This window comes from Castanea sativa, chromosome 12 (assembly GCF_040712315.1).
Source record: "Castanea sativa cultivar Marrone di Chiusa Pesio chromosome 12, ASM4071231v1".
Lineage (NCBI taxonomy): Eukaryota > Viridiplantae > Streptophyta > Magnoliopsida > Fagales > Fagaceae > Castanea > Castanea sativa.
In genome coordinates, this window is record NC_134024.1 from 6801806 (window position 1) to 6815063 (window position 13258).

General features: G+C 33.9%; 1 protein-coding gene across 1 annotated transcript; it reads left to right on the top strand.

The window, feature by feature from the left end:
• Nucleotides 1-3707: 3707 nt before the first annotated feature.
• LOC142618615 (ABC transporter I family member 17-like) lies at nt 3708-9035 on the top strand. The gene is made up of 4 exons (XM_075791560.1): nt 3708-3771; nt 3884-4234; nt 7798-7985; nt 8506-9035. Exons 1-4 carry the CDS (start codon nt 3723-3725, stop codon nt 8758-8760), a joined length of 843 nt encoding a protein of 280 aa, XP_075647675.1. The 5' UTR covers nt 3708-3722; the 3' UTR covers nt 8761-9035.
• Nucleotides 9036-13258: the final 4223 nt, after the last annotated feature.

A 13258-nucleotide genomic window follows, 5' to 3' on the forward strand; every position in this document is an offset into this window, starting at 1 on the left:
ACCTTCCCTTGTAAGCTATCAATCCTTGTACATGTAAAAATTATCATTATAATATTTTCAAGTATTTGAATAAGTTTTTTTTTTTTAAATTTTTAAATACCATTCAAAAGGGAGAAAACAATTACAAAAGTACAGAAGAGTATAGTTGCATAGTTGCATTGGCACACGGGTTGCCAATTTAGCTACAGACCAGATTTCATTAACAACCACATGGGGTACTAGTATCATATCACAGTGCAAGCCATTCTGAGTCAAGAAAATTAGATAAGCTATTCAAGTACTATCTACTATCTAGCCAATCTGAGGCCTTTTTCTTCTTAAAAGACTGAAGAAGATTCCTGCTGTCACTTAGGAATAAAACATGATGAAAGCCTTGATTTTTTGTTGCAAGTCTAGCTTCGATCACAACCTCTAGCAATGCCCCAGTTGTTGTTCTAGCCTTGCTGCTAATTGCACCAAAAAACACCCTATCTCCCTAAACAGTAAAAGCTTCATAGGCAGTGCCATTCCTATATGGTCTCCTACTCCTAGTTCCAACAACTTTGATGATTAGTTTCCAATCCCCTGCTACTGACTGACATTTTGTTCTTGTGCATTTGTTAGATCTGTCTCTGTGATTGTTATGGCTTGAGAAAGTTTTCTTGTACTTGTAAGATAAGTTTTGAGCAATTAGAATCACATCCATAGGGTTTGGATTTATCCCTTGATGGACCACTCTGTTTCTATTCCTCTTCATTACATATTGGGCATAACTTTGTTGTTGAGATGCCCCTAGTATATAGGTTGAGAAGGGTAGGGAGACTATTATGCATGAGTTTCCAAATGAAGTTGCTAACTTTTAAAGGAAGCTTTACTTTCCAAATTGAACTCCACCATCCCATTTGAGTTTGAGTCTGTCTAGATTGACCTAAGTGATCCCTAGCCAAGAGCTCATAAGCTTTTTTCCCTTGGCAGTCCCCATTCCTTGAGAATTTCCATAGAAGCTTATCCTAGACAGAATTAGTTTTGGAAATTGGGACTTGAAGAATTGTAGAGGCCTGAGGAAACAGGTACAAGGATCTAACCAAGTCTGCCTTCCAATTCCTAGTGTTTTGAATAAGTATTAGTGTTTGAAGTACTATTCAAAGTTTTCAAGAATCAAGTAAGTTTTTAAGTTTTCAAAAATATATTTATTTCCAAAGTTTTATATTGTACTGTTCATTTTGTTCTTGCAACATATTTATTCATACATATTCATCCATATTTCTCTCTTCAACCATTCTTCGTATTCCCCCTTGGGTTCCCCCAATTAATATCAGAGCCAAGTTCTCTTGAAAATTTATATTCATTGTTTTTGTTAGTGATTTGTAATTCTATGAAAGAGTGCCTTTAAGATGCCCCTTCATTGGTGAGCACGAGTCCATTGGTTAGCCCATTGTTTGAGATTGATAGTTTAAGGTGGTCCTATCAGTGATCCCATAAGATAACTTCATTGAGTCATTGTAGACCACATGGAAATTAATAATGGTTAACTCTGGATTCTCGATTACATTTCTGACAATCAATCTTCCAAACGGACCAAACATCATTGGCAATATTAAACTCAAACAAAGGAAACACATAATATTACATCCGAAAGCTTTGAAAATTTTATATATTACCATCTCAAGACATCTAAAGATGCAATCAAAACGTGGTTATTATTCCATCAATGAAAAGGAATAATTAAATCCAAAATTTAGAGCATGCCAAATCAGTGTCTGATATAACCGAAATTGGAAGAAACACATAAATCAACATTTGAATTAAAAAGTACCAACGAAACCCTAACCCTAATCACAAAATGAATAGAAGTTTGAACCCAAAACCCTAGCAACATCAATAAATCATTTAATTCAAGAGCTAGTTAGTTCAACTAGAATTAGAGGCTTTTGAATGAGTTGTCATATGTTGTACTTTATATTTGTTTTAGAAAAATTGTAACCCTTAAATGGGAACCAGGGAATGTTCATACTTAGTAAGGGTTGAGTTTAGTGTACAGTGCAACTACACACTTTAGACACATGTAACCAAGATTTTGAATTCCGGTCCAGATATCGTACTAAATTGACAATTGGAACTGAATATTTCGGTACTAGTGTATTTCAGTGCACAATCTCGAGATTACGCACTAGATATATGTACACACACATGAACATAATTTCTATATTTATAACTTCATATATCATTATATCTAATTAACCAAAACAAAATTTAATATATGATATGAGAATAAAATGAGTCAAATGATGAATTTTGAGCGTCAATGTTTAAAAAAATAAACACAATCCGGATTATCTCAAAATAGACAGGAATTTAGAGATTGAAATAACCAGAATTCATCTAGAATAACCTAGAATTTAGATTGAAACACAACAAATGGGTAAATGCACCAGATTAAGAACCATAACGGTCAACGCGCTTCATGCTTACTATCATGTACCCCCAAACTTCTCAACAATCGTCTTGAAAATTCTAGATGCTTGGTGTTAAGTGCTACTAATCTTCGAAACCAAAAGAGAAGCTGATGGTAATTGTTGGCCCCAAATGGCCTGCATGGTACCTTTTTCTAATGATGAGGTAGTAAATACTACATTTAGTGTGCGTTTGGTTTTGGATGAAAATTATAAATTATTTTAATATTCAGCCTATTTTTGCTATTATTCATGAGTACTACTGCACTTTTTGGTATTATTCATGGACCATACTGTACTATTTCAACTAATTTTTACCTTTATCTACAGTACTTTCAGCAATAAGTTTTCAGTTTTAGCAAAATAAATGGTATCCAAACACTTCAATAATTGTGGGCTTTTTTATTTATTATTATTACTTTCTAATATTTATTAATGCTCTATATTACTATTAAGGAGCTAAAGGTTAGATGTAAATAGGCTTGCATGGACGGAACTAGGATTCGAAGTCAAGAGGGGCAAATATAATTTTCTTGGGGGGAGCAAATATAATTTTTCTTGGGCTTATTTTTTAAAATCTTAAATACATACATACTATTTAATATTTTAAAAAATTTTGGGGGCACAGCCCCTCTCAGCTTGTACATGGTTCCGTCCCTGTAGGCTTGTCTTATGATACACGTCAAACATGTGTCACTTTGTTGTCACAAAATCCATGCCTCGATTTTTAATTTTTTTTAGAATGATTTTTGTAACAATTTATTTTCATTCTTTCTAGTTCAATATGAGGATACTGGGGTTTACTTCGTGAAAAAATGCTTATTACTTTTCATGACCAATATGACTTGTGATGACAATGATAATGGTCCTATGATTAATGAGGGTGATGATTATATATTTTTAGGATTGCATTGCTTTTGTTTGGCATATAAATCAAAACTGAACTAGTGCTTTTGGCCTTTGCCTTTGCCTTTTGGGTATAGTGCGATTCAACTGTGCACCTTTTTTTGAGAGGTAAGAATTATTTTATTAAAATAAGACTACATCATGAAAAAAGCCAAGCCACGAAGTTGCCGAAAGAATTACAAATGGAAAAATATCTACATATAAACCTTACCTACTCTATGAAAAAGTGAACATGGATACCGTCTGTTGGTCTCCAAACAAAAGACCACTCATAAAGTGGACTAATAAAGGACGCTAGCAATTGAGGTGACGTGAACTCTACATCTTCAAAAGCATGTAGGTTTTTATTTTTCCATATGGTCCACAATTTCGCCACCCGCATAAATGCATAATAAATCAAGAACCTTTTCTCTGGTAACACCCACTGAATCAAGTACAAAGCTCCACAATTCAAAAGCCACGCTACAATGATAATTCTATAAAAACCCATTTGATAATTTTTGCTTAGCTATCCTCTCATATCATTTTCATGATGTATTACACAGGTACAGAGGCTCACGAGCACTTGCTGGCGGTGGATATAGAGAATCCAAGCCCAGATCAAGAAGAAGCAAAGCAGCCACTAACGAAGCTTGGGATACGTGATCTGAGGAAGGAGTCTGATGGGGGTGATCTTATATTGAATGGGATAAGCGTGGAGATACCGAAGGCTGTGATTGTTGGGATCATAGGGCCGAGTGGGAGTGGGAAATCGACAATGTTGAGAGCTCTGAATAGGCTGTGGGATCCACCTTTGGGGACTGTGTTTTTGGACGGTCAGGATATCTGTGATCTTGATGTGCTCACTCTGAGGAGGAAGGTTGGGATGCTCTTCCAGCTTCCTGCTCTCTTTGAAGGTATGCTGTTGCTATCTTTTTGCTATTTTTGGCTCAGTTTTGTTTTTTAGTGCCTAAGAGCATCCAGATAAGTGGATTCAAATACTCTACGTTACTTTTACACATTTTGCTTCAAAAATACTCTACATCAGCGCTTCTAAAAATATATAAAAATGTGTATATTTAAACACTTGCTATAATAACCGTGTATATTTACACAGTTACTGTAGCTCGTCCATATATTATTTTATTAATTTCACGTTCGCACATTTTTTTTTTCTCTTTTCTCTGTGTACGACGAACTCAGTAACTTCTCCTCTCCTCATCTTCTTTTTCCTCAGATGCTTACAAACACACCCACACACAAACACATCCACACAGACAAATCAACACAGAAATACACAAACACACCCACACACAAACAAACCCACACGGACGAACCAACAAAGAAACAGATCGGTGCTTGATAGGAACAATTGGTGCTTGTGGATCGGAGCTAGGGAGATCTCGGTCAAATCTAATATGGTCGGATCTGATCAGTGCTTATGGATCGGAGCTAGAGAGATCTGGTCAGTGCTTGTCTGATCGGAGCTGTGGATCGGTGCTTGTGACCGAGATGGTGTGGATTAGACCGAGAGGGAGAGTTGATCTGTGTTCAGAAATAGGTACAGAGAGAGCAACAAATCAGAAAAAATGAGTAGAGAGAGAGCGTGCATATGTAAAGAGGGTAGTTAAGAGAAATAATAAAAAATTTGAGAAAATTAATTATTTAAATAAAAAAGATGATAGAATAGATAAACTGATGTGGGTGTTTTGTAAAAATAGATGTGTAAAATAGAAAAAATAGGTTTTTAGTGTAAAAATAGATGTATAAAATACAGTAACTGATGTGGTTGCTCTAAGCTTGTTCTTTTTCCATACTAAACTTTGTAAATAGCTTTTCTACTAGTTTTGGAGACAAAAATAGGGTTAGAAGAAAAGACTTTCTTTTTTTCAAAAAAAAAAAGGTTTAAGAATGAAAAAGACCTTTTATAAATTTTTAAGGATGAACAGTGAAACATTTGTTGTACTTTTTTTGTTTTTTATTTCATTTTAATTAGATGTGAATTTTGAGAAATTTATTATATCCTCTGTGCATGCAAAATTTTTAATAAAATTAAAAATGAATTGTTACGTCATCAATAAATTGTTTAATTTGCAAGTTTTTGTAATTTAAAATTAGGCATAAATGCACTTTTAGTCCATATATTTTGCACTTTTTCCATTTTGGTCCCTACATTTTGATTTTTTTCACTTTTAGTCCCTAATCCAGTTAACACCTATCATTTTGGTCATTTCCGTCACCCTACTAATAGCAAAATCTAACATGGCTAATAGTGCACTTAAAAAACAATATATTAAAGCCCAGAATTACTCCATGGCATAGCCCATCCCAACCACATGGCTTTTCCACCATAAACACCGTAGCAAACTCCACCACTACTCTCACCCTTTCTTCATCCTCAGAACATTCAATTTTACTTAAAGACATAAGATTTGGCACATATCCTATACTCTTATCCAAAAGAATGTTGTAGTTCTTTGTACAAACACAACCCCCCGAATTAGGGACTAAAAGTGGAAAAATCAAAATGTAAGGACCAAAATGGAAAAAGTGCAAAATGTAGGGACTAAAAATGCATTTATGCCTTAAAATTATGCATAGAAAATATAAGCATATAGATCATATAGTAAATAATATCCGATTGACACAAAATTTGACGTGTGTATTAAGAGCGTAAAAAATGCAATTTAACGGTTAGATTTTCAAAATATTTAGTAATGTTTATTTTATCAATTAAGGTTGTACCTGAAAAATGAACTTTTCAATAATTTAAAAATAACAAAAAAAGATTTTTAAAGTTTAGGGATAAAAAATTACTTTTAGTAAAATTTAGGACTGAAACAATATTTTAACCTTTACTTTTTTTAGTTGAATTACTATGATACTTTCATTTTTATGGTTTTTTTTCTTAGGCAAAAATACTTTTTTTGCTCCTATATTTTCGTTTTGTTTTTAATTTGTATTCAAGTTTTTATAATTACATTTTAATTCTTATATATATATATATATATATATATATATATATATATATATATATATATATATAATTTTGCTGTCATTTTGGTAATTGTCATCAACTCACTTATAGAAAACGCAATTTTAAGCTAGTAATATAGTCCATTAATCATATAAGCATTTTTTGTTAGTAAGATGATGGTAAAGATCAAAATGACAAAAAGAATAAAAATAAGGACTAAAATGAAGTTATAAAAACTTAAGGGCCAAATTGAAAACATGACCAAAATATAAGGACATACAAGGTATTTTTGTCTTCTTTTTTTTTCCCCTTAAAAAGCATTAGCATTAGATGGATAAGCAGTGTAGATTTTTTTTTTTTTTTTGTGGGGTTTAGAATTAGTCCATGGACATTTGCTTCTGCGTCTTGTTGTACCAGGTTGTGAGCGATGAAATTAAAGTGATGTTTGTTATCTCTCCTTTACTATTTGTTCTCTCCAAAGTTGGGCTAATTTTATAAAATACATCCTTTAACTTTTTTAAAAATTCAATTTAGTCCCTTAACTTCAGTTTCGTTTATTCAGTCCTCACCCCTCTTAGTTTCAAGTATTTTCAATTTAGGCCTCTCATCCACTTCTATCAGAGGGGTTGTGTCCCAAAACAATGTTATTTTGGGTATCGTTTAGGGGTCTTTAACAAAATTTTTATTTCACGGAGACTAACGAGAAGCCTGAATTGAATAAGCTTGAAAGATATAGGATTGAATTAAATTTTAAGCAAAATTAGAAGTGCAATTTGTAATTTAGACAAAAAGTTATGTAAATAGCATTTTTTTTTTTTACAGCTACAACTCTAATGATTGCTCTATACTAGATTAATTAGTTTGGTTTTTTCTTTTTCTTTTTTTTTTCTTTTTTTTTTGAAGTTTGGACTCGAATTTTTTTTTTTTTTTTTTTATAAGTTTGGAGTCGAATACAGGCTGTTTAATCAATTAAAAAACAAAAAAAAAAAAAAAAAATCTTTATCAGTGGAACTTATCTTACCAGCAATTTGTAGCATTAATGAAAGTAGCAAAATTCTTTGTCCATCAAACTGTATCTTATGCAGTCAAAATAATGAACAAAAATTTCTAATGGGGTGACCCACATTGATGCCACTTGCTCCCATGATGCTAAGGATTGCAAAAGTCTAATGATTCTGATTTAAAAATAGTAATAATAAATAAATTATCAAAGTGGGAATCAGTCTGAGCTGAATCCAGGCTTATCTCATTTTATGGAACAGAATTGGGTTAAGTTTTGCTAAAGCCAATTAGCTGCAATTTTGTTTATTGTTAGTTTTTGTTTTTAGTGCTTGTAATTCATTCTGTTTTCAATTACAAGATTTAGGTGACACCTACTTTAACCCATGGTAGAACCATGTCATTATTGTTCAATTTTTTCCTCTTCCTATGAAGAGTATGTTACCATTTACATATCAATATATGCACGGCCTTACCAGGGATAATTGGTTATCATCTTCTTAGGCACAGTAGCAGACAACATACGATATGGACCGCAATTGAGAGGGCAGAAGCTAAGTGATGAGGAGGTTTACAAGTTGCTCAAACTTGCAGACCTTGATTCCTCTTTTTACAGTAAGACTGGTGGTGAACTATCTGTTGGTCAAGCTCAAAGGGTTGCTCTTGCTAGGACCTTAGCTAATAAACCAGAGGTAACCCTTTACACTTGATCTTGGACTATGTGCAATCAGCATTGTTAAATATTACTAGCATAATATCTTAATCATTATGTGGTAGCCTAATGGCACTTTGAAATGTACAAAACACTAGCCCAATAATTGGTATGCGATTTCATGAAGGAAAATAGCAATTTTAAATGAAAATGTAAAATTTTTATTAAAAAAAAAATTGATATAATTGCGAGTTTGAAACTAGGGAATAATGTGTTTTCCAATTAGAGGAATTTTGTCAGTCTCCACATAGCAGATCAGAGGAAAATCCCTTTAAACCATTTTGAAAGTAAACTTTTTCTTTTTTAAAATTGTCAAAAGAACTGTGTTTTTTTACTGAAATTTTTTATAACAGCAGCACTTTCATAGATTTTACCAAGCATTTGCATTTCTTAAAAATCATATTTTCAAAATGCAACTTTTATTATCATTGGTATGTTTTCGTACAGCTGACTCAAATGGACATATGGTGCTAAATTTGATCGTGTGCTGTGTCTCACAGGTTCTGCTGCTTGATGAGCCTACAAGTGCCTTGGATCCAATATCAACAGAAAACATAGAGGATGTCCTAGTGAACCTAAAGAAGAAACAGGGAATGACTATTATAATGGTCTCTCACAGCATCAAACAAATCCAGAGGATTGCTGATATTCTCTGTCTCCTTGTGAAAGGTGAAATTGTTGAAGTGTTAAGACCTGATAAACTCTCAGAAGCCAAGCATCCTATGGCACTAAGGTTTCTTCAACTCAGCTCATAATTGCTTTTTTATTGTGTGTTTGTGTGTGGGGTGCTCTTTAGTGATAACTAGAGGAAATGCCACCTATACCAAAAATCAATTAGTGTCTTGGCTTAATGATAAAAGGCAATCATTATTATGGAGCTGATATCATAAGTTGAAATTCTATGAAGTGGATGTCATAGCTTAATGATAAAAATTGTTGTTGTATATTTTTCTCTCCATGTTGGTGTACACTGTATTCCAATGAAGTCTGGACCATTATCAAGATAATATTTTGGGTGCTTATCTCCAAATTCTGGTGAGTTATTATCTTGGCATTTCCGTAGATAGTCTTTTTGAGGAACCGTAAAGGCTAATTTGCTCTCAGGCTTAGTTATTCGCTCTTTAAAGAATCAAAATTTGTAGAGCTCAAGAGCATTTCCCCATTTACAATAGACTAAAAAACTTTATCAAATGAGGACAGGTACAGAAGACATGCTATGTTTCTTAAATCCAAAATCCTTGAATGCATCCATATGTCATGAAGGTGATGAATTCAACTATGTTCACTTAATACTAAGTCGATTGCACAAAGCATTCCACTATTCTATTTAGAGATACCCATGCGTTTGGGTTTTAAGACCAATGCTAACCTCTGTCTGGCCTCAGTCCATCTCACATTTTTGGAGGCTGAAATACAAGTATGGTGAATCTGGAGCCCCAAAAAACAACTCAAATGAACCTAAATTTAAGTTTGAATGCAGAACCAAGTTGAGTAATTAAAATAGAGATGAATGATGAATCGGAGCCTGTAAAAATGATGTCTTTCACTACGAGCAATAAAAAAGTAAGTGAAGGACCATAACTAATTATGAACATTGAGGAATCAGCATGAGATGGTTGAAAACTTGAAATCCAAGAGTCTTTAAATGAGATGCATAACAATCAAACCAAGCTTGTGGAGCTTGTTTACGCCCGTAGTTCGATTTGTGTAACTTGCAAACATGATCAAGAATGCGGTACCAACAAAACCATGAGGTTGAAGCTTGTACATCTCCACAAAGCCTTGTTGCTGATGATATCCAATAGCAAAGAGGTTGGACTTATGCGGGCAATGGAACCTTCAGGGGGACACTTAATTTTAAAATACCAGCAGCAACAAACTACATTCCTGTTAGGGTGGAGGAACCTAGGTCCATATGCCCTGATTTTGCAAGGCACAAAATTCTCCAAGCATGGGCCATGGCGATGGCAACATGCCAAACATCAAGCTTGGAAGCAACACTAAAAGAAGTAAATTCAATGGTGGGAGTAACCACGTAGCATCGCTTCATTTTGGAAATTTCATACTTAGAATGAGTTTGCATAGATGTGTGTTACAATGTTAGTAGTGGAAAATGAGAAGGGAGGGCTAGATGAAGAGGGAGGAAGAGTTGAAAGGGGAGAGGATGGGACATATAGGTAGGTAGTTGTAGGAGTCAAAAAATTAGGGAAAATTATTGCATTGTCAAGGACTATGCTCCCTGCCTCTCACAGAGGGGTGGGCCCCATGGCCCCTCTGTGAGAAAGAGGGAGTATAGTCCCGGACTAAGCAATAACAGCCCAAGAAATAAATGGATAAGGACCAATGATGACAAACACTAGCCACCATTTGAATAAAGTTACTCTCCAAACTAGTTTAGAGATAAACTCTTCAAACTTATCATACATCTCTTTTTTGGAGTACGAATTTTGAAAATTTTACTGTTAAATTTCATGTTCCTTATGTTCTTAACATGTATATCAAATTTCGTTCAAATTAGATATTAGTTACTATTCGATCAATAAACTTATTTTTTATACACAATTTTAGATTACAAAAATTGGAAATTTTAACATTTATTTGATAACATAGCACTTGATTTTTTATCTTCTTGAAATTTTGCAAGTATAAAGGATATAATAAGGGCATACAAAAGGTGATGGCAGGAAACTAGTACTATTATAAATAATAAATAAAAGAAATATTGGAAGCTCAAAGGGGGGCAATTAACCCCATTCGCCTGCCCTTGGCTTCACCAGTGATGACAAGAAAGGTGAGTGTAAACTAGGACTGTCCACATGTCAATCCAAGTTAGGTTTGGGCTCTATCTAGACTCAACCTGATTTTGGGGGGGGGGGGGGGTGGCAGAATGGAAGACCTGCCACCAACAGATAACTTCAATAGGCCAAATCAAGTCTATTGTTCCATGGTTTGGATCAATTTCTGTCAAGATCAACAAAGGCGATGACAATCTCAATTTTGATGGAAAACAGCAAAGATTCGATGAGATATTGTCGAATTAGGTGGAAATCTAGTCAAATCTAGCAAGATCTCTTGATAGATCAACCAAAACTTGTCGGATCCGGTGGAAAATTCATTGGATCTGGTGAGATTTCGCCAGATCTAGCTGAGATTTCACCAGAGTTTGGTTTGGTTTTCAATATGTTCAAGCGTTAGAGGAGAGAAATCAAACTCAACCTATCGAAATTGGATTTTGCCATCGCCGACCACCACAGCTAATGGATCAAATTGGATTCGGTCGGGTCATATGTGTGGGTCGGTTTGTCAAATCCCTTAGACAGCCCTAGTGCATGTAAACACAAAATTTTGAATTTGAAAATCAAACAATTGAAAATATTACACAAATGTAAATTTCTATTGATAAATGAGAGGGTATAATAAATGAGAGGGTATATTCTATTACAATATAATAATCGTCTTATTCAATCTTGGAAAAGTCAAGAGTAGTGCTAATGTAGTCTTGATTCAAATACAAAATATCCTCCACTTTGTTGGAAGATGGATTGAAAGATATTAGTAACGGAATTGTGATGAATATCTGGTGTTAGGACATATGTGAGACTTGTTAGAGACATATGTTATGTAAATTGGCTAATCCTTTGACAAAACGCACTTTACTTGTAATTGGGTAGATCTATGATGTGTTTAGTACTTCAAGAAACAAAAGTTCAAGTTTAGTATTGAAGTCATGCAAATCTGTCCAAGAAACAAATGAAGATGTGTTGTTCATTAAAGTTCAACAGATAGCTCGACAGATCCATATCTATTGAGGTTAATGATGGATCTCGACAACAACTTGACAGAAGCTGTATCTATCAAGAATTACGAAATTCAGATTTTCAGATCTGATTTCACGCATATCCATATGTATTTGTGTAAGGCTTCTTTTCTCACAACCCTAGACATATATAAGGATTATTTTAAGGGTCATCTCAGGTGATGCAACTTGATGCAAAGTCATTGTGCATGCAAATTGTGACCAGAAACAAAATTTGTCATAGTTCATCATATTCTCTCTAGAAGTTACTGTGTCTTTACGCCAAAGGTTTTGTGACCAAGGAGCTTTCTGATCTTCATTATTAGATGAACTGAAGAATTTTGCAGCCAACATCTTCCTTAAGTTGATGTGTTAGTCACGTATTGGAATTTGTGCATTGAAAGGAGAAATTGCCGCTACATTACAATTCCAATTGGGTATTGGGGTAAGGGTTCAACTATAGGTTGGTATTAGGTATTGAGATTCATTTTACTTGTAACTGCTTGTTTTTTGATAATAGTGGATTCTGAGGAGTGGTGACCTTAAATTCACTCGGTGGGTTTTGCCTTAGTGATTTTCCTCATTCGTAAACAAATTACCTATGTCAAATTTATTTTCCGCTGCATTTAACTTAGTTGGTGATTTGTTTGTGCTACCACGCTTATTGCATGTAATTGAATCTAATTAATTTCACTTGGCTAATTAATTAATTAAGTTACCACAGAGGTCAATACATTCTTGGCCTATCATCTGGTTGTGTGTTTGTTAGATACTTCTTATTCTTCATGTATTCTTTGAATGTCATTTGTGTGTTCTTTGTCATTGAAGATTTGTGGCAAAAGTTTTTCGGGGTTCTAAAGCTTGAATCTGATGAAGCTTCAATAGATTAAAGACCTTGGAGTTTTGCGGACCTTAGAGCTTGATACCAGCAGAACTCTAGGACTTTGAAGGAATGTTCATTATATTTGAAGATCTTGATGTAGAACTTCTTTAGGGTTTTAGAGCTTGATTTGACAATGAATTGAAGGTCAAATTTTTTTTAAGTTCTTGGAAGCTTTAAAGCTTGATTCTAATAGAAATATAAGGCTCTAAAAGATGAATGTTCATCCTATTCAAAGATTTTGATGTAAAAGTTCTTTGAGACTTTTGAGCTTGAATCTAATAGAGTTTTGACAATTAAAGTTTTCGGACACTTTTGAGCTTAATTCCGACAAAGTTTTGAGACTTTTGAATGTGTCCTTCTACAAGACTGATGAGAGCCTTTATTTGTAGGAGTCTTAAGGATATTTAATAACGCATGATTGGTTTTGATTGGTGACACATGTTATAATTTAAATGGAGGAACTTTCAGTCCTACTCTCTAAGGGACACATGACATCATTTGATTAGCCAAAGTGTCTTAATTTTAAATAGCAGATGGCATTATTTGATTTAACTGCATGTCTTTGTTTTGAATT